Source organism: Oncorhynchus keta, chromosome 4, assembly GCF_023373465.1.
Source record: "Oncorhynchus keta strain PuntledgeMale-10-30-2019 chromosome 4, Oket_V2, whole genome shotgun sequence".
Classification (NCBI taxonomy): Eukaryota; Metazoa; Chordata; class Actinopteri; order Salmoniformes; family Salmonidae; genus Oncorhynchus; species Oncorhynchus keta.
The window spans coordinates 61,654,153-61,680,690 of NC_068424.1; the positions used below are offsets into that span (position 1 = coordinate 61,654,153).

The 26,538-nt window shown below is 43.3% G+C and overlaps 1 protein-coding gene across 9 annotated transcripts in view; it reads right to left on the minus strand.

Annotated features, from left to right (window-relative positions):
• Positions 1-2,079: 2,079 nt before the first annotated feature.
• Positions 2,080-26,538, minus strand: part of LOC118380080 (inositol polyphosphate 5-phosphatase OCRL-like) — a 32,652-nt gene continuing 8,193 nt past the window's right edge. For 4 of the 9 annotated variants that reach the window (XM_052511892.1, XM_052511888.1, XM_052511905.1 and 1 more), the window contains 22 exons: positions 26,252-26,343; positions 25,711-25,749; positions 24,963-25,076; positions 22,518-22,706; positions 21,931-22,198; positions 20,821-20,976; positions 20,193-20,294; positions 19,702-19,816; positions 19,412-19,528; positions 18,880-19,061; positions 18,432-18,543; positions 18,040-18,149; positions 17,049-17,184; positions 16,691-16,801; positions 16,123-16,288; positions 15,462-15,697; positions 14,274-14,297; positions 8,072-8,191; positions 7,588-7,714; positions 6,037-6,164; positions 5,694-5,805; positions 2,080-5,277 (listed from right to left, as the gene is read on the minus strand). In XM_052511892.1, the coding sequence (XP_052367852.1) occupies positions 5,153-5,277; positions 5,694-5,805; positions 6,037-6,164; positions 7,588-7,714; positions 8,072-8,191; positions 14,274-14,297; positions 15,462-15,697; positions 16,123-16,288; positions 16,691-16,801; positions 17,049-17,184; positions 18,040-18,149; positions 18,432-18,543; positions 18,880-19,061; positions 19,412-19,528; positions 19,702-19,816; positions 20,193-20,294; positions 20,821-20,976; positions 21,931-22,198; positions 22,518-22,677 (2,607 nt within the window). In that variant the 5' untranslated portion in view covers positions 22,678-22,706; positions 24,963-25,076; positions 25,711-25,749; positions 26,252-26,343 and the 3' untranslated portion in view covers positions 2,080-5,152. Of the gene's footprint in view, positions 5,278-5,693; positions 5,806-6,036; positions 6,165-7,587; positions 7,715-8,071; positions 8,192-14,273; positions 14,298-15,461; positions 15,698-16,122; positions 16,289-16,690; positions 16,802-17,048; positions 17,185-18,039; positions 18,150-18,431; positions 18,544-18,879; positions 19,062-19,411; positions 19,529-19,701; positions 19,817-20,192; positions 20,295-20,820; positions 20,977-21,930; positions 22,199-22,517; positions 22,707-24,962; positions 25,077-25,710; positions 25,750-26,251; positions 26,344-26,538 lie in introns of those variants that run through there. The other 5 variants (XM_052511924.1, XM_052511913.1, XM_052511935.1 and 2 more) reach the window with 5 other exon arrangements.

The following is a 26,538-nucleotide window of genomic DNA, read 5'->3' on the forward strand; positions in this document are numbered from 1 at the left end:
GTGCACAGTGTTCTCCATACTGCCCCACAATCTCTGTTGGACCCTCCATTCTGACTCCACTGCTCCTCCTCAAACTGCTGGCGGTAGGAAGACACTCTCACCATGGCCATGGTTGGTTTACTGGGACTGGTACTGCAGGCGGGGGCTACAGTAACTAACACAGCCAAACGGATGATAGTGAGTCCAGGTTGAGGACTTTATACATGGAGATGAGGGGGGAATGTTTCATCCCAGCCCGCTGACTGGTCTAACTACAGGGGTTAGCGTCAGCAGCTGGACATTTGACATGGGGCAGACAAGTCAGCCATAGTAAGTACAGTACCTTGCGAAAGTATTCGGCCCCCTTGAACTTTGCGACCTTTTGCCACATTTCAGGCTTCAAACACAGATATAAAACTGTATTTTTTTGTGAAGAATCAACAACAAGTGGGACACAATCATGAAGTGGAATGACATTTATTGGATATTTCAAACTTTTTTAACAAATCAAAAACTGAAAAATTGGGCGTGCAAAATTATTCAGCCCCTTTACTTTCAGTGCAGCAAACTCTCTCCAGAAGTTCAGTGAGGATCTCTGAATGATCCAATGTTGACCTAAATGACTAATGACTAATGATGATAAATACAATCCACCTGTGTGTAATCAAGTCTCTGTATAAATGCACCTGCACTGTGATAGTCTCAGAGGTCCGTTAAAAGCGCAGAGAGCATCATGAAGAACAAGGAACACACCAGGCAGGTCCGAGATACTGTTGTGAAGAAGTTTAAAGCCGGATTTGGATACAAAAAGATTTCCCAAGCTTTAAACATCCCAAGGAGCACTGTGCAAGCGATAATATTGAAATGGAAGGAGTATCAGACCACTGCAAATCTACCAAGACCTGGCCGTCCCTCTAAACTTTCAGCTCATACAAGGAGAAGACTGATCAGAGATGCAGCCAAGAGGCCCATGATCACTCTGGATGAACTGCAGAGATCTACAGCTGAGGTGGGAGACTCTGTCCATAGGACAACAATCAGTCGTATATTGCACAAATCTGGCCTTTATGGAAGAGTGGCAAGAAGAAAGCCATTTCTTAAAGATATCCATAAAAAGTGTTGTTTAAAGTTTGCCACAAGCCACCTGGGAGACACACCAAACATGTGGAAGAAGGTGCTCTGGTCAGATGAAACCAAAATTGAACTTTTTGGCAACAATGCAAAATGTTAAGTTTGGCGTAAAAGCAACACAGCTCATCACCCTGAACACAACATCCCCACTGTCAAACATTGTGGTGGCAGCATCATGGTTTGGGCCTGCTTTTCTTCAGCAGGGACAGAGAAGATGTTTTAAATTGATGGGAAGATGGATGGAGCCAAATACAGGACCATTCTGGAAGAAAACCTGATGGAGTCTGCAAAAGACCTGAGACTGGGACAGAGATTTTGTCTTCCAACAAGACAATGATCCAAAACATAAAGCAAAATCTACAATGGAATGGTTCAAAAATAAACATATCCAGGTGTTAGAATGGCCAAGTCAAAGTTCAGACCTGAATCCAATCGAGAATCTGTGGAAAGAACTGAAAACTGCTGTTCACAAATGCTCTCCATCCAACCTCACTGAGCTCGAGCTGTTTTGCAAGGAGGAATGGGAAAAAATGTCAGTCTCTCGATGTGCAAAACTGATAGAGACATACCCCAAGCGACTTACAGCTGTAATCGCAGCAAAAGGGGGCGCTACAAAGTATTAACTTAAGGGGGCTGAATAATTTTGCACGCCCAATTTTTCAGTTTTTGATTTGTTAAAAAAAGTTTGAAATATCCAATAAATGTCGTTCCACTTCATGATTGTGTCCCACTTGTTGTTGATTCTTCACAAAAAAATACAGTTGTATATCTTTATGTTTGAAGCCTGAAATGTGGCAAAAGGTCGCAAAGTTCAAGGGGGCCGAATACTTTCGCAAGGCACTGTATGTCACAATATTGTTGTTTTTCATCTCGATGGTGTTTTACAGGATAGAAAGGATTCCCAAAGGGCTGTTGAGTGTTTCACCTGTGAACAACTGGGTACACCAATAAAAGAGGTTAGATACAAAGTGTTTTTTTCATACATTATTTTATTTCCGTTAAATAAATTAAAAATACAAAAAACAGTTGTGCACATGTAGCATTATTACTAGACAGACCATTACAAAAGCCACAGTATGAAGGGGAGCAGAGCAGGAAAAGACAACACATGAAAACACAGACAGACCACAGATGAAGGGACAGCTAGGACAACATGAATGTGGGCTCATCTCCCAATTTGAATATTCAATTCTGACAATATCTCTGCAGCTGGGGATAACCTTGTCTCTGATGTAAAAGCTTTGTGTTGTGAATGAGATGACAATCTCAGATTTACTGTTCCTCCTCGGTAAGAGTCCGAGACAACAGGTAGGACCAATCCATCCAGGGCCAATCATGGTTTGGCAAAGCTAAGCAAAGCGCTTAAGTCTATGACAACTCTGAAGAATGCTGCAAGTGCATCGGGCCCATTTTAGAATGTACTGTACGGATGATTGCAGTCCGGAAGTCACACACGACTTGGGCCAACTCCACTCAAAATCCTCTCTGGGTGAGAGCTGACAGAGAGACAACCTGTTAAGTGCTTTGATTAACAGCCTGTCATTGTGTTAGCTACAAAATCATGCGATATTGAAAAACACTGAAAAACTTTGAATGCCTTTTCTGTAGCTTTTCTGGCTAGATTACAGTACATGTCTGTGGACTAAGTAACAGGCTTTTCTGGCTAGATTAGTTGACTGGAGACATAAGAGAGGGAAACGTTTCCAGTGGAAACAAGTGTCATAGACCAAGCGTGTCACACAACAGGCCAGCCAGGAGCTGTTTTCACGCCTTATTACCAACGTTACTAGACGACAGTGTGGAAAACAAAGGGAATAAACACTGTAGAAATGTCACAGCATTAGAGTTCCTCGTTTCACAACCATAACACGTTCCACGACAGCATTAGAGTTCCTCGTTTCACAACCATAACACGTTCCACGACAGCATTAGAGTTCCTCGTTTCACAACCATAATACGTTCCACGACAGCATTAGAGTTCCTCGTTTCACAACCATAACACGTTCCACGACAGCATTAGAGTTCCTCGTTTCACAACCATAACACGTTCCACGACAGCATTAGAGTTCCTCGTTTCACAACCATAACATGTTCCACGACAGCATTAGAGTTCCTCGTTTCACAACCATAACGACAGCATTTAGGGGGGGGGAAACAGTTTTGTCTCAGCGGAGAGTAATGAACATCTAAATCCTGTTCAACCTGTACTGTAAAAAATGCTTTGCCACTGAAAAAAGTATTAGGGTACGTCCGAAATGGCACCCTTTCCCCTATATAGCACACTACTTTTGACCAGCGCTCTCTGGTCAAAAGTAGTGCATTATATAGGGTATAGGGTGCTACTTTAGATGAAACTCAAGACAGAAAAACAGGGCATTATATTGTCTGAATCGACTGTGACAAGAAAGGCCCCTGCCTGAGCACACAGGCCCAATACAATGAGGCTCTAACCAGTATGAAGGCAGACAGCGAGGCAGACGAGGCTGAAGCGAGAAAATAAACATATAAACAAGCATTTAAACGATGGTACCTGCATGACCAACAAACAATACATACATATTGAACACACGGTTTGCACCACCATAATAAGAGCTGACAGCAGAGTCAAAAAACCCACAAGAGCTCAATGCGGACAGGAGAGGGACTGTTTGCAACAAATGTTAAGACATCGATGCCGTAGTGGGTTTGTCTTTGTTATGTTCTGTAGCACACTGTAGGAAGGGTTTTTCCCGGACTCAAGACTAAAAGCCAACTAATTTTAGTCATGTAGCAGACACTCTTATCCAGAGCGACTTACAATTAGTGCATTCATCTTAAGATAGCTGGATGAGACAACCACATTGAACCACTCTTGAACAACAAAAAAAAGCATGCTCAATCGCGAATGTTAACTCTCCAATAAGATTAATCTGGGTCTGAAAAACTGGCCCAGAGAATAGCACATACTGTACAAGCAGGTCAAGTTAGTGTGATTTGGGTTCAGAGTTGTAATGTACTTGAATGGAGAAATCAGCCTAACTCACGATAACGCTCAATATCCAAAATGTGGTCTCTTAAAAGAAGTATGAAGTTGAAATAAACTCTAAAGATGGTACAAAGTTATGTAAGGAAAGAATATAAATCATAAATAACATTTGTTTACACCATAGCTGACAGTTCTAACACATCTCCCAATATGTCTCCCAGATCCCAGAAAGGACTGCTCCGGATTGTCATCATTATCTTGTAGAAGAACGTCAAACTTCCTTGGTCGGTATTTCGGCAGCAAGGATTCATTTAGTCTCTCTGTGTTCCCCAGAAGTATCTTGCGTGCGATATCACTACGTACCCACGGGTTGAATCGTTCACTCTGAGAGGAGTATCCACCAGGTAGAATGCGATCCAAATTTTCTGCACGACCCTCTACGTGTATCTTTAGTGTAACGTACTAACAGATCATCATTATCTTAGTATCTGTGGGTTCCTACATACATATTGTACTTCCATTCAGAGTTCACATTCAAATCAGGTAAAGGGTATCGTTTTGGCACGGAACAGTCCTCAGTGGGGGTTGAATGGGGCACGGAACAGTCCTCAGTGGGGGTTGAATGGGGCACGGAACAGTCCTCAGTGGGGGTTGAATGGGGCACGGAACAGTCCTCAGTGGGGGTTGAATGGGGCACGGAACAGTCCTCAGTGGCGGTTGAATGGGGCATGGGTTGCCTGGGAAGTGGGGCGTCAGTCAGTTGACTGTTCACTGTCACTCCAAGCTGCCCAACACCTAAACTCCTGGTCCTGCAGCCACACAATGAGCAGAGATGAAAACTATGGGACTTGGTTAATGGTGATGGTTGTGAGTGACTGAAGTACAGCACTACAAAGGCTGTGGGCTGGGGCATTGATAAGAGTCTGATAAGAAAGGGTCCCATATAATTGCACTGTTTGTTCTCCCACAACACAATCCACCATGGTCCCTTACACACATACATGGACCGTGTGTCCACCAAAACCCCATTCTTCAGTCTGTAATCAAAAGGTCCCGGCTGTCTGATCCCCTGACCCCTCACTCCTCGTCCCCTCCCATGAGGAAGCCCAGAATGAAGTCGATGGCTCTCTGTCGGTCCTGCGCTGTCTGTCGGCCCACCATATTGGGCGGGGGTCGGATGAGCAGGCTGGCAAAGAGGGTAGCTGGCATGGGGCACAGTGGAGGAAAGAGAGGAAGAGGAAGATGTGAGAAAGAGGCATTTCTAAAGCAACATGGGTTTAGAGCCGTTTCATTTAAATTCAGTCAGGATTCACTGAATTGAACCTCCAGTTAAATGTTTTATCAACATTACTGAAAATAAATGACATTTTTCTATTCTAGACTCGGGAATTTAATTTCCTGAATTTATTGAATTGAAGTAGTATTGACCCTAAATCTGGGTCGTGTTCAGTATGGAAGATATGTTTTGAATTGGAGAGAAGCGGGGACATACTACTATATCTGAACATGTCCAATAAGAACACAGATATTTGCATTGCGTGGCATAACGCTTTGCTACAGTGTACCCTACTGAAAAAGCACATGTAGGTTATAGAACATGTGGCCATGGGGAACTGACCTATGAGGTTGGCAGTGAGGTTGTTGTTGTGGGCATATTTCAGCAGCTCCTTGAGGAAGGCCATCAGGTAGCGGAAGACGTTGCGGTGAGCCCGGGGCAGCTGGGAGATCAACTGACAAAACAGCCCAGAGAAAAGACAGATGAGAACTACAACGAGCCCCTTGTAGAGCCGAGAGGACAAACTATGTCGTACGTTTTACAATGATTATACATATTAACTTTATTGATTCAACAGAAGTCAATGACTCCTACTCATATCCATTTCCAGATTCATATAAAATGACTTTTATGTGAAAATATTTCATGTTAGGCCACCTTAAAATAGGAATTGAATTCACTGCACCTGTTTGCAGAGGCGGCTGTCATGGGAGCAGTCCAGGCTGCGCTGGTAGTGCTCGTAACAGACCACTGGCTCCGGCAGAGCTTCCAGGAATATCAACAGGGCCTCGGCCACGGAGTGGTTACAACCAGCTGACACACAGTCAGGGAACAGTCAGAAACAGTCAGACAAAGTTGGGGGACACAGATTTGTGGCCGAGGGTGGGTGTACTGTGTTTGAACATGACTACATGTTGAATCCCTGATCTACAAATCCCCTTGAATGCTAAACAGCTACTAATTTCGTGATGAAGATTAGCAATCAGTTCAAAGTGATCCCCTCAAACAAGCTGGTTGTGTGTGTGTTGGTGGGTGAGCACACGGACGGACAGGAAGATTGCACACCGTACACCCCCCAACTACCACAGATATCATACTTCCTCCACTGCTAATCTATGCCTTGGCACCAGTCTGTGTATAGCAGCCGCTTTATCGCAGTGACTCAACTAACTTTGTGGCATCTCAGTCACAGTGGCCTGTTACGGGGCTGGGCTTAGTAGCGGATCTGGGCCAGGGGGGTTGGAATGACTAGGGTCATATGAGTAAGGATTACGGATGGAGTCAGGAATGACTGGGGACATATGAGTAAGGATTACGGATGGAGTCAGGAATGACTGGGGACATATGAGTAAGGATTACGGATGGAGTCAGGAATGACTGGGGACATATGAGTAAGGATTACGGATGGAGTCAGGAATGACTGGGGACATATGAGTAAGGATACGGATGGAGTCAGGAATGACTGGGGACATATGAGTAAGGAGTTACGGATGGAGTCAGGAATGACTGGGGACATACGAGTAAGGATACGGATGGAGTCAGGAATGACTGGGGACATATGAGTAAGGATACGGATGGATGGAGTCAGGAATGACTGGGGACATGGGGACGACGGATAAGGATGACTGGGGACGGATGGAGTCAGGAATGACTGGGGACATACGAGTAAGGATACGGATGGAGTCAGGAATGACTGGGGACATACGAGTAAGGATACGGATGGAGTCAGGAATGACTGGGGACATACGAGTAAGGATACGGATGGAGTCAGGAATGACTGGGGACATACGAGTAAGGATACGGATGGAGTCAGGAATGACTGGGGACATACGAGTAAGGATACGGATGGAGTCAGGAATGACTGGGGACATATGAGTAAGGATACGGATGGAGTCAGGAATGACTGGGGACATACGAGTAAGGATACGGATGGAGTCAGGAATGACTGGGGACATACGGATGGAGTCAGGAATGACTGGGGACGGATGGAGTCAGGAATGACTGGGGACATACGAGTAAGGATACGGATGGAGTCAGGAATGACTGGGGACATACGAGTAAGGATACGGATGGAGTCAGGAATGACTGGGGACATATGAGTAAGGATACGGATGGAGTCAGGAATGACTGGGGACATATGAGTAAGGATACGGATGGAGTCAGGAATGACTGGGGACATATGAGTAAGGATTACGGATGGAGTCAGGAATGACTGGGGACATATGAGTAAGGATACGGATGGAGTCAGGAATGACTGGGGACATATGAGTAAGGATACGGATGGAGTCAGGAATGCTGGTGTCCAGGCAGTCGATGACACCCTGCAGCTCCTCCTGCAGGCCCGGTGTCTGGAACAGGTCCTCCTGGAAGAACGGCAAGGAGTTTACAGGAGAATGTCGTTTTGAAATTACGTTGAAATAAGGGTAGGGTAGAATACTATTTACGGGCTGAAAGTCTAGAATAGTGCCTAGAAGAGTTAGCCTGGAATACAAACCGAATTTTGCGCTGTTTCACTTCTTCAAACCGAAGTGACAATAGTGAAATGGAGTGATATTCTGTTTGGATTCCTTGTTAACCAAGGTTACGCCTCTAAGTAATACCTCATTTTGAAAATCATCCAAATTCACTGCAAACAGCATTTCAGAATCTTCATTAATGAGATTAAAAACATACTCGGATGTGGTACGACCTAGAAACATTTCCCTTAACTATCCTCTCACCTGCTGGCAGGACATGGTAAAGAGGTGGTTCACCAGCAGCCACACCTCCTTGGGAATCTTTAAGGGCTTGTCCTCTGTGCCGGCACTGTCCACCATCAGGAAGCTCACCCTGGACTTCTCCTGAAGTAACACACAACCACAACATGTTAGAAACATAAGATACTATACTGAGAGAACCATCACAACATGTTAGAAACATAAGATGCTATACTGAGAGAACCGTCACAACATGTTAGAAACATAGATACTATACTGAGAGAACCATCACAACATGTTAGAAACATAGATACTATACTGAGAGAACCATCACATGTTAGAAACATAGATACTATACTGAGAGAACTGTCACAACATGTTAGAAACATAGATACTATACTGAGAGAACTGTCACAACATGTTAGAAACATAGATACTATACTGAGAGAACCGTCACAACATGTTAGAAACATAGATACTATACTGAGAGAACCGTCACAACATGTTAGAAACATAGATACTATACTGAGAGAACCGTCACAACATGTTAGAAACATAGATACTATACTGAGAGAACCGTCACAACATGTTAGAAACATAGATACTATACTGAGAGAACCGTCACAACATGTTAGAAACATAGATACTATACTGAGAGAACCATCACAACATGTTAGAAACATAGATACTATACTGAGAGAACCGTCACAACATGTTAGAAACATAGATACTATACTGAGAGAACCGTCACAACATGTTAGAAACATAGATACTATACTGAGAGAACCGTCACAACATGTTAGAAACATAGATACTATACTGAGAGAACCGTCACAACATGTTAGAAACATAGATACTATACTGAGAGAACCGTCACAACATGTTAGAAACATAGATACTATACTGAGAGAACCATCACAACATGTTAGAAACATAGATACTATACTGATGTTAGAAACATAGATACTATACATGTTAGAAACATAGATACTATACTGAGAGAACCATCACAACATGTTAGAAACAGATATGTTGAGAGAAAGAAACATAGATACTATACTGAGAGAACCATCACAACATGTTAGAAACATAGATACTATACTGAGAGAACCATCACAACATGTTAGAAACATAGATACTATACTGAGAGAACCATCACAACATGTTAGAAACATAGATACTATACTGAGAGAACCACCACAACATGTTAGAAACATAGATACTATACTGAGAGAACCATCACAACATGTTAGAAACATAGATACTATACTGAGAGAACCATCACAACATGTTAGATAGATACTATACTGAGAGAAACATGTTAGAAACATAGATACTATACTGAGAGAACCGTCACAACATGTTAGAAACATAGATACTATACATGTTAGAGAACTATACTGAGAGTCACAACATGTTAGAAACATAGATACTATACTGAGAGAACCATCACAACATGTTAGAAACATAGATACTATACTGAGAGAACCGTCACAACATGTTAGAAACATAGATACTATACTGAGAGAATACATGTTAGAAACATAGATACTATACTGAGAGAACCGTCACAACATGTTAGAAACATAAACATAGATGTTAGAAACATAGATACTATACTGAGAGAACCTGAGAGAACCACAACATGTTAGAAACATAGATACTATACTATCACAACATGAGAGAACTATACTGAGAGAACCATCACAACATGTTAGAAACATAGATACTATACTGAGAGAACCATCACAACATGTTAGAAACATAGATACTATACTGAGAGAACCATCACAACATGTTAGAAACATAGATACTATACTGAGAGAACCATCACAACATGTTAGAAACATAGATACTATACTGAGAGAACCATCACAACATGTTAGAAACATAGATACTATACTGAGAGAACCATCACAACATGTTAGAAACATAGATACTATACTGAGAGAATCACAACATGTTAGAAACATAGATACTATACTGAGAGAAACCACAACATGTTAGAAACATAGATACTATACTGAGAGAACACAACATGTTAGAAACATAGATACTATACTGAGAGAACCATCACAACATGTTAGAAACATAGAACCATCACAACATGTTAGAAACATAGATACTATACTGAGAGAACCATCACAACATGTTAGAAACATAGATACTGAGAGAACCATACATGTTAGAAACATAGAACTATACTGAGAGAACCATCACAACATGTTAGAAACATAGATACTATACTGAGAGAACCTGAGAGAACCATCACAACATGTTAGAAACATAGATACTATACTGAGAGAACCATCACAACATGTTAGAAACATAGATACTATACTGAGAGAACCATCACAACATGTTAGAAACATAGATACTATACTGAGAGAACCATCACAACATGTTAGAAACATAGATACTATATGAGAGAACCATCACAACATGAGAGAACTATACATCACAACATGTTAGAAACATAGATACTATACTGAGAGAACCATCACAACATGTTAGAAACATAGATACTATACTGAGAGAACCATCACAACATGTTAGAAACATAGATACTATACTGAGAGAACCATCACAACATGTTAGAAACATAGATACTATACTGAGATACTATCACAACATGAGAAACATAGATACTATACTGAGAGAACCATCACAACATGTTAGAAACATAGATACTATACAACATGTTAGAAACATAGATACTATACTGAGAGAACCGTCACAACATGTTAGAAACATAGATACTATACTGAGAGAACCATCACAACATGTTAGAAACATAGATACTATACTGAGAGAACCGTCACAACATAGAAACATAGATACTATACTGAGAGAACCACCACAACATGTTAGAAACATAGATACTATACTGAGAGAACCATCACAACATGTTAGAAACATAGATACTATACTGAGAGAACCGTCACAACATGTTAGAAACATAGATACTATACTGAGAGAACCGTCACAACATGTTAGAAACATAGATACTATACTGAGAGAACCGTCACAACATGTTAGAAACATAGATACTATACTGAGAGAACCATCACAACATGTTAGAAACATAGATACTATACTACAGTATACTGAAGAAATGATGTGTCAGAGCACAGGCTGATTCTGACACATCATCTCTATCGTTTGTAACGTGACTGGAACCAGCTTTACCCAACTTTACCTGGTCGATTCATAAACTTATGAGCTGCTTAATTCCTAAGGAGGATTTGTTTCATCCTGTGCCATCACCTTCGCATTGATCAGAACGTTGATTCCATTCCTAAAATTATTACATAATATGGCACATTGCGTGTCATTTCAGGTATAGGGAACATATTAGAGTGGATTATCTCGAGGGTTGGATGTCGGGTCGTCTTGGAGGACAACCATTTAACTGGAGTGGATCGCATTGTTTCGTATCTAGCTGAGAACAAGCGAGAGTGGGTCCAAAAATAAGCTCTGGCAGTGGGGGTCACACATACGGATACACACACTCACAGGACTGGAGTGGGACACCGTGATAGCCTGCAGAGCCAATTACAATATCAAGAGCTAGGTCAAAGTTATTGTAAGAGTTAGAGAGCCTCTCAAAGTGCTACTGTTGTTCCTTAAGGATATTTGAGTGCAGCTACTAAGAAATATGTCGCCTTGGCTACAACCAGAAATAAAGGCTTTTACAGAACTCTATTACATCAGGCCCTGGATGTTGATTTTACTACCCTCCTGTAGGTTTTAACTCCAACCCTGTTCCTGGAGAGCAACCCTCCTGTAGGTTTTAACTCCAACCCTGTTCCTGGAGAGCTACCCTCCTGTAGGTTTTAACTCCAACCCTGTTCCTGGAGAGCTACCCTCCTGTAGGTTAACTCTAACCCTGTTCCTGAGGAGCCAGGGGCCTCTTTCCAATCAAGATGCATGAAATGAGGAGAGAGGAGATTCAGCAATACTTGGAGGGCAATGGAATTAAATTTAAAAAAAGCTTATTTATTGCAGTTGGGGCTTCTGGCCTTCATAAGGGTTTTGAAATACAGAGCATATAATATGCACTCAGGCACATTTAATGACAGTCTTATGGGGATAATACATTGAGGACTAGTACAACTACTACTACTGTAACAGGGACAGACAGGACACCACTGGGTCTAGAGACCTGTACTATAACTACTACTACTGTAACAGGGACAGACAGGACACCACTGGGTCTAGAGACATGTACTATAACTACTACTACTGTAACAGGGACAGACAGGACACCACTGGGTCTAGAGACCTGTACTATAACTACTACTACTGTAACAGGGACAGACAGGACACCACTGGGTCTAGAGACCTGTACTATAACTACTACTACTGTAACAGGGACAGACAGGACACCACTGGGTCTAGAGACCTCTACTATAACTACTACTACTGTAACAGGGACAGACAGGACACCACTGGGTCTAGAGACCTGTACTATAACTACTACTACTGTAACAGGGACAGACAGGACACCACTGGGTCTAGAGACCTGTACTATAACTACTACTACTGTAACAGGGACAGACAGGACACCACTGGGTCTAGAGACCTCTACTATAACTACTACTACTGTAACAGGGACAGACAGGACACCACTGGGTCTAGAGACCTGTACTATAACTACTACTACTGTAACAGGGACAGACAGGACACCACTGGGTCTAGAGACCTGTACTATAACTACTACTACTGTAACAGGGACAGACAGGACACCACTGGGTCTAGAGACCTGTACTATAACTACTACTACTGTAACAGGGACAGACAGGACACCACTGGGTCTAGAGACCTGTACTATAACTACTACTACTGTAACAGGGACAGACAGGACACCACTGGGTCTAGAGACCTGTACTATAACTACTACTACTGTAACAGGGAGAGACAGGACACCACTGGGTCTAACTATAACTACTACTGTAACAGGGACAGACAGGACACCACTGGGTCTAGAGACCTGTACTATAACTACTACTACTGTAACAGGGACAGACAGGACACCACTGGGTCTAGAGACCTGTACTATAACTACTACTACTGTAACAGGGACAGACAGGACACCACTGGGTCTAGAGACCTGTACTATAACTACTACTACTGTAACAGGGACAGACAGGACACCACTGGGTCTAGAGACTGTACTATAACTACTAACAGGGACAGACAGGACACCACTGGGTCTAGAGACCTGTACTATAACTACTACTACTGTAACAGGGACAGACAGGACACCACTGGGTCTAGAGACCTGTACTATAACTACTACTACTGTAACAGGGACAGACAGGACACCACTGGGTCTAGAGACCTGTACTATAACTACTACTACTGTAACAGGGACAGACAGGACACCACTGGGTCTAGAGACCTGTACTATAACTACTACTACTGTAACAGGGACAGACAGGACACCACTGGGTCTAGAGACCTGTACTATAACTACTACTACTGTAACAGGGACAGACAGGACACCACTGGGTCTAGAGACCTGTACTATAACTACTACTACTGTAACAGGGACAGACAGGACACCACTGGGTCTAGAGACCTGTACTATAACTACTACTACTGTAACAGGGACAGACAGGACACCACTGGGTCTAGAGACCTGTACTATAACTACTACTACTGTAACAGGGACAGACAGGACACCACTGGGTCTAGAGGTACTATAACTACTACTACTGTAACAGGGACAGACACTGGGTCTAGAGACCTGTACTATAATAACTACTACCACTGTAGAGAACTAGGGACAGTAACAGGACAGACACACCACTGGGTCTAGAGACCTGTACTATAACTACTACTACTGTAACAGGGACAGACAGGACACCACTGGGTCTAGAGACCTGTACTATAACTACTACTACTATAACAGGGACAGACAGGACACCACTGGGTCTAGTGACCTGCAGTGATTGAAGCCCTTGGCATGTAAAAATTGGTTTTGTCTGAACCAATGTGCTCCCCTAATCCAGAACACGAGGTCCTGTATATATTTGGTCAATTTCAGGTGTTTTTATGTAAAATCAGAAAAGCAACATTACTTGACTAGAACCTGGGTTGCCTACATCGCTGAGCAACAGCAGGGCATCAGATTAGCCTCACAGTGGAGAGTGGGACACCATAGAAATAGAACAACTCTAACTATTCTATTTCTACGGTGGACACACCGTGTAGAATGTACCTTTTCCATGTAGCTGTCCTCTCCCTTCACCCCCAGCAGAGCAGTGAAGAGTTGGAAAGGAATGATCAAGGCAATGAGAGGCAATGAGGGAGGAGACAGAAAGAAGAGAGAACAGAGGAGATACTGTAGACAGGAGATAATGCATAACCACCAAGGAGTCAGGAAGATAATGATAGGCTGTGTTAAAAGTGCGATCTGTTGGTCATTTCTGATTTCAAAAAAGTATTGTCCCGGGCTGGGACTGGGAGAGGGTCTTTATGCGAGTGTAATACACACTGACTGTAGTGGTTTTTTGTTTCAGCATTGATTTCTTGAGCATTTCAGGGGGTCAAAAAGTTACAGATTGAACCTTTAAAGTTGAATTATTCCAAATAAATGTACCCGTGCAGAGTCAAACAGAATGACATTAGAATAGTGACAGTGGAAGCAAGAGATCATTTGAAATGGATCATATAAACATAGAATCTAACTAAGGCCAAGGTGGATATAGATAGCCCGTGTAAAATAACAATATGGAGAAATGCATGGACAGACTTTTTGTATTGTAAAGTAGACCCGAGTATATGACTAGTCTAGACTTAGTCAGTGCTCCCAATGTTTCAGGAAAACCCTTCTGACATTTGTACACACTAATTTCCACTTCCTTATCCCCTTGGGGATTCTAAACACAGCCACAGGTTGAGACATGGACAAATATCTAGACCAAATCTATGTACTCTTCAACACCAGTCTTTGAGGCCTGCTGCAGTGTTGGCTGCTTTTGATTTCTTACCCATTTAGAGGGTTTAGGGTTAGGGAAGCCAAGTTTAGCGGACTCTCGTGCCAACAGTGTCATGGAGAAAAACAACTATCTGCTATTGCGGCCTTCAATGACTAAAGAAGTAAATATAAAAAATGGACATTGTATTGACTGTTCAATTAATCCTGCATGAACACTAAATGTATTGACTGTTCAATTAATCCTGCATGAACACTAAATGTATTGACTGTTCAATTAATCCTGCATGAACACTAAATGTATTGACTGTTCAATTAATCCTGCATGAACACTAAATGTATTGACTGTTCAATTAATCCTGCATGAACACTATTTAAATGGCTTTTCAATACATACATCACTCCTATCCTACCTTGAACGTATCCCTCCCTGGTTGCTACAGCAACTTCACATTAGCTAGTTCCACTCACCAGGTCGATGAGCTTGGTAATGGGGACCTCCCGGATGGGCTTCTTTATGTGGCACAGGGTCTCCAGCGAGGTACCGAAGCAGCTGGGCAGGTAGTTGCCGGAGATGGTGATGAAGTAGTCCTTGCCTCGGTCCAGGTGCAGCACCAGGATGTCTTCGATGGCGTCCTCTTCCAAGTTGAGCAGCGTCACCGAGTCCTTGCTCACGTACACATCCAGGAAGATCTCTAAAGTTTCATCTGGTGGGGAGAGACCGAGAAGGGAAGTGTTCATTTGGGTATGCCATTGACAAGAATTTGTAATAAAAGTAGACATGAGCTTTCTTATTGAACAAATCCAGGTAGGATTTGTTTGTCTATTTTCTTTGGTTTTGTTGCCTCAAGAAAACAGCCCTGGTGGTATGACGAAAGATGAATGACACCATTGAGAACAGTACATACAGTGGGGCAAAAAAGTATTTAGTCAGCCACCAATTGTGCAAGTTCTCCCACTTAAAAAGATGAGAGAGGCCTGTAATGTTCATCATAGGTACACTTCAACTACGACAGACAAAATGAGAAAAAAAATACAGAAAATCACATTGTAGGATTTTTAATGAATTTATTTGCAAATTATGGTGTGATAATTATGTGTGACTGCCTGGCTGAAAGTGAAGGAGACTTACTGGGCTCTAGGAAGCCTTCGCTGGGCTCAGCGCGGAGCCAGTTCTTGCAGTACTGCAAGTCGTTGAGCTTGGGGATGAAGACAAAGTGGCAGGCGACCTGCCCGTCGTTAGAAATCACAAAACTCTCCCGCTGCAGCTGGCGGAACTTGACGTCCTTAAAGGTGAACTATGGGAGGCGAGGGAGAGATGGAGAGCAGGGGAGAGAAAGAGAGAGGTTGAGAGGAGGACAGACTCACAGACATTGTTATAGTAAGCCAGAGTGCAAGAATGTTTGTTTGATCTATGCAGTAGATTGTTTGAAATGCAAATAGATCCCCATACCATTCTACACCTGCAAAGGTACTCAAGCATCTGGGCAGACTTGTCTATTTTCTTAGGCTATCATTTTTCATCTGGATTTTAAATCCAGTCCCTGACTCAGTACTTGCTGTCTTGGTATCAACATGACTTCACTGACAACCACTGACAAAACAGACTTATTGATCTGACACAAAATATCAGGGGGGAGGAAATGCTGGACAGGAAATCAATAAGATGAGAATCATGTCTCTGTGTTCTGCCGACTCACCTCTCTGTGGGTCAGTGCCAGAGACGGGAGGAATTCGTTCTCCATCCTGTCCATCATGCGCACGATCTCCTCAAAGACTTTCTTGTGGCGTGCCTCGTTCACCACCTTCACCTGTGACACACACAAATAGAATTTCTCAATCCAACAACGATTCATTCAATATGGCATAAACCACACTACTCAAGAATAAACGTGTATATTATGATCCTCAATGAGCTGTATAGTATGTTAAAGGTACGTGTATTTTACTAAATGGACTCCTTGTGAATTGTGAATGTCAGGTCTCCCTTGACTGTCTCGACCTCAATCAGTCAGATGTGATTTCCAGATGCTGTGTGTGTGTTTCCATGACCCTCACCCCGACACTGAAGAGGGAGCTGACAGGCTTGTGGTCGCTGGTCTTCAGTTCCATGTGACTCCTGTAGTGGAGCTGCTTCACATTACTGCCCCTCCACAGGATCCGATCGCACCACGCTGGGACACGACACTTCCCACTGCAGGAGAACCCCAGAGAAAAAGACAAGGGGTAGAGACACGGGGTCAGCTTTTCATTCGGCACCAAATGAAAGATGGCAGATTGAAACAGTGATTAACAACGTGGACTAGTCCAATAAGGCAGTGGTTCCCAAACTGTGGGGCACGCCCCCCCCCTAGGGGTCGGCAGGGGGGCAAGGGCGCCAGTAATAGTAGTTGATTTTTTGGTCACTCAAATATCACATGAATACACATTAGACATGCCAACATTTATAGAATTGCAAGAAAATGTGCTTTAAAACTGCAGTGTTCTTTGCACCATGACAAAATGTGTAGGATTGCAGGAAGTAAGCTTTAAACCTGCTAAATCCTCTCCGCCAAGAAGAGGGGTTGAACAGTTTGTATCATGAACAGTGCTTGTGCCCTTGGAAATAGACATGGCGCCCACGGGGGGAGGGCCCTTGGAATAAGGAACAGTCATTTTAGTTTCCGTTACAAATGTTCAGTTAAATGCCACACAACCCAGTGTTTCCCTAAATACCCTAGATTTCCAGGTAAGTCACATAAGCCCCCAAAGAAACATCCTGGGTCTTTTCAAGTTATTTAGGCAGTGGGGTACAAAGCTGCTCAGGGGGCCCAGCCCACCTCGTCAATATTGGAGAGAATGGTTGGAAATATGACTTTTCAGGTTTGATCTTACCAGGTATGTTAACATGAATAATCAAGGTGCTATGGCATATGAGGATTAGCCTACACAGGGTATATCCTTTGCACTCAGTTGGGTGGAGGGTGGGGGGTAACAGCTGACACATCAAACTACAAAACTCTATGGGTGTTCTAGAAGTATGTGATTGGTGGGATCAGTGGTATTTTACCTAGAGTCCCAGCGGTCCGTCTTGGCGTCATACTTGTACGTGGGCATGAAATTGATCTCTCCCTCCATGAAGTCTGTGAAAGCTCGCTTGTTCTGTCTCTGGATATTCAGCTTCATAGAGGCAGAAGGGGAAATATACCAACAACACATTATTCAGAGACAGACAGAGGAACTCCAGTATATACAACCCTTTAAACCAGAGAAAAGAGGAAATGAGGAGGATACAGAAGTCCTAACTCCACTGTACAAATCCGGCTTTGTCATATTGAATGTCTTTCTTTTTAATGTTGTGCAGAACTTTAAAATGCCAACATGACATCAAGCAGCATTAGTTCATTCGTATTTTAATATACATTTTAAAAAGTGTTTAAAACATTGACAACGTATTCTCACCTGGTCATACTCCTGCAGTTTCCTCAGTTGGTTGTGGGAGATGAGCTGTTTGACCTCAGCTGCATCGTACACAAACAACCGGTAGTTCAGATCTCCTACCCAGATCACTACACTGGACCACAGAATGGATGAAGAGTTATGTATTGTAACACAACAGCATGTAAACAGTCTTATAGTAATACCATACGTTTACACATTACACTATATGAAGAAAACAAACTGTTAAATGACATGTTGAAATGCCGGACTATTACCTGAGAATGTCTCTCTCTGGGATTTAATTACATTCGCACCAAAGAATTCCATCTATAATAGTAATGACTACTGTAAGCCCCTTGACCCTGAAACATATAGTAGTACTGAGAATACATGGCTAATGCACTAAGTGGTATGCTAATGTAGACATTGGAACTATGACTCTACAGTATGGGTCTTGGAGGGGACTGACTCGTGTTTGACGATATTGTGGGGAGGGTGGTCTAGCAGGTGGAAGCTCATGCGGGCACAGATGTCTTTGTAGTCCTGGTTCCTCCTCTCAAAGTCCTCCACGTGGGCCGCCAGGTGGGAGTTGACAAAGCAGAAGCTGGTGTTGTGGAACACAAAGCGCACCGCCACACCTCCCTTGTTGCCCTGGAATGAGAAAAGAAAACATGTACGTTGACTGACTGATTGATTTGTTTGTTTAGTAAAGAGCCTTGCAACAGATGCTCAGCCCGTATGGGTTTAAAGGACACTTGTTATATGAAAAACTAGACCTTTACAGTATATGAACATAATAATACAATACAATACTTTGCAGTGGCAGTATATTATTGTGGTATTCAAATATCTCATCATTTACATTATGTCTATGTTCTATGTACCTACTGTATCTATAAATGTCATAAAGTTTAAAGTTATGATGTTATTAAGTTGTAAAGTTAATGGGAGCAAAAGGCAAACACAAACACTTCCTCTTCGTTGACCCGACTCGTTCGTACCATTTTCCCCATGATGCCAGTTCCCACGTGCTCAGCCGCAACCTCTTTAATGTGATTCTTGTGCACCTTGTTGACAAACACCACTAGCATCATGCCCACTAGTCGAATGGTACGCACCTGGGGAGACAGAATTTGGATGTGGATGTTTCTATCAACCTATTATGAACCAAACTTGTCCTTTTATCAACATCTGCTGCTCTCAGTGTATAATTACAATAACGTAATATTGTAGTTGATTAAACCATTTGTGTTTTCCACTGAAGACGAGAAGATTCCGCTCATTGACTCACCATCTTGTACTTGGCTTTGGGGTGCAGACTTCTCTCCACAGCCTCTACCCACAGCTGCTCCTTAGAGGAGTCCAGATAGAAGAAGGCCTCTGTGCTCAGGTCCAGCTCCTGGAAACTACAGCACCCAGAATGCACAGGGAAATCAGTGCGGTAGTTCCAATGTTTGGGAAAGTGCTCAAAAGCACTCTTTATAGTATGTAATGAAATGTCTAGTTTACAACTAGCAATGTCCTTCCCATCATTAATGAGGAATTAAGAGGATCCAATTGTTAGTTCCACAACTCTGGGTCGTATTCACGAGGCAACAAACAGAAGAAAACGGACTGAAGAAGAGAGGGACGACCTGAAGTTGTCCAATAAGAAACGCTCGTCTTCGTTTTTCGTTGCAAAACATTTTTGCTACGGTGTGCACTGATGAATACGACCCAGGTTCATTCCTTCATACATGCTGTGTAGAAGACATTGGGTACTCAGATAGACATGTCACTGACCCCAGAGCGTAGACGTCAGGGGGTTCTAGCGAACAACACAGCCAGGGCTCTAGACTGCTGTCTGGAGACTGGCCATTCACATTCCACGTTCCAGAAAAGAATCTGAAACACACAAAACATTCTTATATAGACATTCACATACTTATGTAGACAGAAACATGTGTGAGTTTAGTGCTAGAGTGTAGCCTGATAAGGGTTACAGCTAAGAATAAGAACTTACAGCTCAGTGACTAAAAGTTGGCTTAGACACTTTTAGTTCAACCCAGGACCCTGCACATTTTGAAAATGGACCACGGAAAAACTACAGAAAAATGTGGAATAACTGCTGCCATAACCCACTTTCACTGGATCTCCTCAACTTTCAATGGATCTCCTCAACCTTCAATGGATCTCCTCAACTTTCAATGGATCTCCTCAACTTTCTAGCCAGACTCACAAGTGGCTACTGCAGGGGAGCATATGTAATGGAGCTGGTTCAATGAACCACTCTTGTGATGTTACCTTGGCTGAGACCTGAAGACTTGCATCATCTCCACAAGCTAATGTGGTCACACAGGAGGCCCAGGTTCGAACCCAGCCGGTGACTCACTGCCCCACCCACCATCCACACAAACCCATGGACAGTCACCTGAAGTCCTTGATGTCAACGTACTCCTTCTCCTTCTTGGCCAGGCGGTGTTTGATGAGGTACTCTCTCTGGCTGGCCTGAGTGGAGAACATGGCGTTCCGCATGCTGTTGGTGGTGGGGCTGTCACACCACGAGGTGGGCCGGTCAACACTAAGACTGCAACATCAGGTGAGGATGAGTCATTCCCACAGTTATTCCATTACATTATTTTTCAGGTAGGATGTGGTGTAAAGGCTACAAATCAAGATCTAGGCCACCGAAATTATAAATAGAGGCCCTTTGACACCAAATGAGCCCCACAGTGAAGGTGTCATAATACCCATAAACCTTAGCGGTCAAACAAGGAAATGGTTCCATTAGTTTTTCTATTCATTTTTCCCATAGGGGATTTGATAAACACTTAAAATAAGGTCTGTATTTCGTTTAGGCTTACCCTGGTGTGACGTTTTGATAACCATGTATATCTCTCTAGGACAAGGTGACTTTTATCAAAATGCTAATTAGCATCAAAATAAATGACATGCAAAACTACAAGCTCCTGCACGTCATCTCTAGCTAACACCTTTGCTAACAGGTATTGTGTCAATTTAAAACTTGCACAAGACAGTTAATAGAATTGTCCATTTAAAGGAATGTTGCCAATTTATTCATTACTACATTTAGCTAACATCAGATAGTTAATCCAGAGATCCTTACCGTTGACTCCGTTCAGCAGTCTCGTCCAGATCATCATGGGATTTGTAGTTCTTTATGATAGTCACATTAGCAGCTAATTAGTATTTCATTTTTGAGGGTTAAATACAGGTGAATATAATGATAGAAGTCACCTTGTCCTAGAGAAATTTACATAGTTATCAAAACATCATGCCAGGGTAAGCCTACATGAAACACAGCCCCGATTTTAAGTGTTTCTAAAAATCCCCTATGGGAAAAATGAACAGTGGAAAAGTGATAGAAACCATTTCCCTGTTTGACCACTAGGTTTTATAAGTATTATGACTCTTACTGTGGTACTCTACAGAAGCCAAATACAGATAGTTCTTTAAAGGGAAAAAAAACATCTCCAATAGGATGAGCATACTATGGGACGGTCCTACTGGTAACACTCACTCTGTTTTGGCAGGCGTGATGAAGGCGGCATCTTTAGCCTCTATGGACGAAACTCTGTCTTTGGAAGTGGGGATGGGCGTGGGTGGGAGAGGATTGGAGGGAGTGTAGGAGCCTTTACGTGGAGGCAGGGGGGGAACTGGAGGAGCTTCCCGGGGGGGCCCGATGCCATTCTGCTGGTTCTTCTTCTCCTCTACTTTGAGGGAATTATTGAAGTTGTCCTCGAAGCCAAAGTCTATGGCCAGAGAGAGAGCTGGGTCCTGTCTGTCAGCTGAGATAGAGGAGAGATTCATATGTGAGAAACATTGTGACATTCACTGTATCATTCAACCGTCATATGCAACAAGTGTCTAGGATTCACACCTGACCTCTTGACTGTAATGTGTGCTGATGTTGATGTCAGGTAACTATCCGGTGCAAAATGTCTACAGTAGCATCACCCAGCTGGGTGCTGGACATTGGTTCTGGATAAGGTTAAGTTTCTCTATACAATGTCAAGGGCTTTGAGAATCTGGAAAAGCTCTATATAAAAATGCAATCAATTTGAACTTCTTCATTCAATTTGACCAATATTATCCATGTGTCCATACCTGTGCCGGTCTGGTTGGCTGAAGAGCTGTTGTTGAGGTTGGGAGGCGGTGGCGGTACGCCGGTGGGCTTGGTGTGAGAGTTGACAGCTTTGTGGATCCCTCTCTGAGGAGGGATGGGTGGGACTGGGACCTTGCGGGGAGCCGGCATGATAGGATCCATCGCTTTGATTTGCGTGCTTTTGGACTCGACTGTGGAAAAGTTGGCAGCGCTGGATCACTCAATCAAGGGACAAAGCTACTCTGTGAGTTACATGAGACAGCATTTCTTTACACGTTGCAAACTGCAAATGTGGAAAGCAACCTAATACGAGTGCCAAGAATGATCTCATAGATTACAGTAAATCTAGGTTGTTTTTTTGCAGATCGAAACAGAAATGCAATACAATGACAATAGCACGACAACACTCCCTTCCAAGGATCAAACTCATTGTTCTATACACACCCATCTTGTTTCTATTGACCTTTCACAACACAAATACTACTAGAGATAAAATGTTAGGGAAATGAGGCAACACCCAGCACAGCAGGGCTGTTAGAGAGAAAGAGGATGGGTCACAAATGGCACCCTATTCCCTATAAAGTGCACTACTTTTGACCAGGGCCCATAGGAAAAAGGGTGCCATTTGGGAAGCAAACCCTCAGCCTGTGGTAATGGGGTTACACGGTCTCAGTCATTAACCAGCCATGCCAAGGCAACGGTTCGACATTTCAAAAACTGTTACTGTCCCCATCAAGCCAAACTGCTTGGGGACCTATATTTAAAATAGCTAGCCTATTGCTTTCAATATTCCAGGAGTGGGTGTTGTAAATGAGGTCATAATCATTAAGAAATTTAATGGATTTTCTATATTTTTAGCACTTTTGGGGGGGGTTGAAACATTAGTCTATATACAATGCATCTATAACAGAGTAGTGATGGGTCAGTCAGGGCTCTACAGTGAGACCATTTCACTCGCTTATGCGCCTAAATATTTTGTTGTTTAACCTGGAATGTTAATTTAGGAGCACCAGTACGCTTAGAAGAATGAAGGATTCTATCTATAACACCGTTCATATTTTTAATTGTGCTCCTAAATGTCTTTGTGTGGGCCTACATTTTTCAACGTACACCCAACACATGCACCTTGTAATAAAGGTCAGCGTAGAGCCCTGCCAGTCTTTTAACTGTGGCATATTATATGAAGACAGTGGCCACCAATATTAACTTGATACGAGTAATCCCATTTAGATAAGCCACAATCCACATCAACCACAGTCAAAACTAAATCAAAAGACACGGCTACAGGCTCTGGTAACTCAACATCAGAGATAGGACATACCAGTAGGTACGGTGCCACTGCCACCTTGAAAGGGGCCTCTGACCGTAAACATAGCTGAGGAATGTAACCGGTAGACATAGGTGAAACGTGAGAGAAGAGGACATAGGGGGAAATTACTAAGGCGTGGAAGTCAGTCACCCTGGGGAAATAAATACATGTTGGATGAGTTCATGAATAATACATGCACTAGTGAGTAAGGGCGTCTGTAGAGAGCGCGAGACAGAGAGCGCGAGACAGAGAGCGCGAGACAGAGAGCGCGAGACAGAGAGCGCGAGACAGAGAGCGCGAGACAGAGAGTGCGAGACAGAGAGCGCGAGACAGAGAGCGCGAGACAGAGAGCGCGAGACAGAGAGTGCGAGACAGAGAGCGCGAGACAGAGAGTGCGAGACAGAGCGCGAGACAGAGAGCGCGAGACAGTGAGACAGAGCGAGAGACAGAGAGCGAGAAACAGCGAGAGACAGAGAGCGCGAAACAGCGAGAGACCGAGAGCGCGAAATAGCGAGAGACAGCGAGAGCGCGAAACAGCGAGAGACAGCGAGAGCGAAACAGCGAGACAGAGAGCGCGAAACAGTGAGAGACAGCGAGAGCGAAACAGCGAGAGAGAGCGAGAGACAGAGTGAGAGACAGCGAGAGACAGAGAGAGAGAGCGAGAGACAGCGAGAGACTGAGAGCGAGAGACAGAGCGAGAGACAGAGCGAGAGACAGAGAGCGAGAGACAGAGCGAGAGACAGAGCGAGAGACAGAGAGCGAGAGACAGAGCGAGAGACAGAGAGCGAGAGACAGAGAGCGAGAGACAGAGAGCGAGAGACAGAGAGCGAGAGACAGAGAGCGAGAGACAGAGAGCGAGAGACAGAGAGCGAGAGACAGAGAGCGAGAGACAGAGAGCGAGAGACAGAGAGCGAGAGACTGAGAGAGAGACTGAGGGCGAGAGACTGAGGGCGAGAGACTGAGGGCGAGAGAGACAGACAGAGCGAGAGACAGAGCGAGAGACAGAGCGAGAGACAGAGCGAGAGACAGAGCGAGAGACAGAGCGAGAGACAGAGCGAGAGACTGAGTGCAAAAGACAGAGTGAAAAGAGAAAGAGAAAAAGAGAGAAAGAGCGAGGGCGAGAGAGAGACTGGCTCACCTTGCTGCTTGGCTCTCTTCAACTGGGAGAAGAAGGACTGGCTGCGCTCATCATCCTGGAGCTCCAGAATCAGCTCCAGGGCTTTCTCCCCTCTGACCCGTATCCTAACGCAAGCTGGAGGGGCAGGGAGAAACACACATCCACCATTGATTCCCCTTATGGCAACCACAGACTCATTCAATTCAATACACTATTTATTCCTAAGGGGCAATTATTGCTGGGTATAGAGTGACAGGACAGGAGGGGCAGGCAGACAACACATGACAGGATACGTTGTTACATTCACCACAACTTAGCCTACACAAATATACCATTTACTCACTCACCACAACCATGGAGACACTACCCATGTCCACTTGCATGTCTACCAACTCCGCACAAAATGAGTTAGACAGTGATTTGCCAACAGTGAGCTATTTCAACAGAGTGCAGGTAGTCCCATCGCCTCAGGCAACTCATGACCAACTTTTGCAACTAAATAAATCTGCAGAGACAACCAGGCATGGAGCTCAGGGCATGCATGGCATGCACTAAAAATTAACCAAATTGGATGAAGAGCTCTGTTACCAACAATTGTCATGTTTTTATTGTAGTGCTGTTGCCATAACACTGGTCTTGCACATAAGTTCCTACAATAAAGGTAGAAACAACAACACAATGATGCTGAATTACCTCCACTAGAAACAATTCCTATCAAGGTGGATGACCATTTAAAAAACGGAAGTATGAGGAGAAAAGTCTTACTTACTTTTTGATGGCAAGTCAATGAGCAGCGCTTCTTCGGCCTCTGAAATAAAGCAGTTAAAAAGAGAACATTAAAGAGTTGTAAACGTGAGGCTCAAAGGTCTGTGGGGAAGAGTGAATATGTCATGACAACAGGTTTCAATAGGCTCTTGCTACTAGCTGTTGACTTTCAAATGTCTGGCCATCGTAAACAAAGCACCTTGGACTTGTTCCACTACGACAAGCAATAACCTTGAGTTAATACTGCTACCATGGTAGGGAGTTAAGGAATGTCAAGTTTAAATGCCTGCAGGCTTTACAAGAGAGGGGCTCTGCATCACAATCAGCTGTCTGTTGGTACAGGAACCGTTCTATATCAATTCTCTGAAATCTGCTCTGAACTGTAGCAGTTCAATAACATTTCCAAAGCATTTCCTTAGCATGCACTGCAAACAATGGTACCATTCAATAACACTTCCCAAACATTTAGCCTAGTTCCATTGAAAAACTAAATGGTAGGCATACATGGAATTTAAAAGGTGAATTGAGACCCGGTGGTCACTTACCTCACACAATCTGAAAATGACTGTTGATGGGTATGGACAACTGATGTACCGGACAGGACACAACAGTATCAGGGTTAGCCAAAACACCTAACCTGGAGGGAGAGGAGGAAATTATCTTTGAATACAGCACCCTACATGGTTGGTCTTCAGATAGGAAGTTTCATTTAATCTAATTTGCATAAAACCTCATGCAGTATAGTGAGCAAGAGAGGTGTTGTCATAGTGCTTTTACAGACTTCCCTAAAACATTTAAGTGGAAAAAGATAGACGTAAACAGAACTTATGTT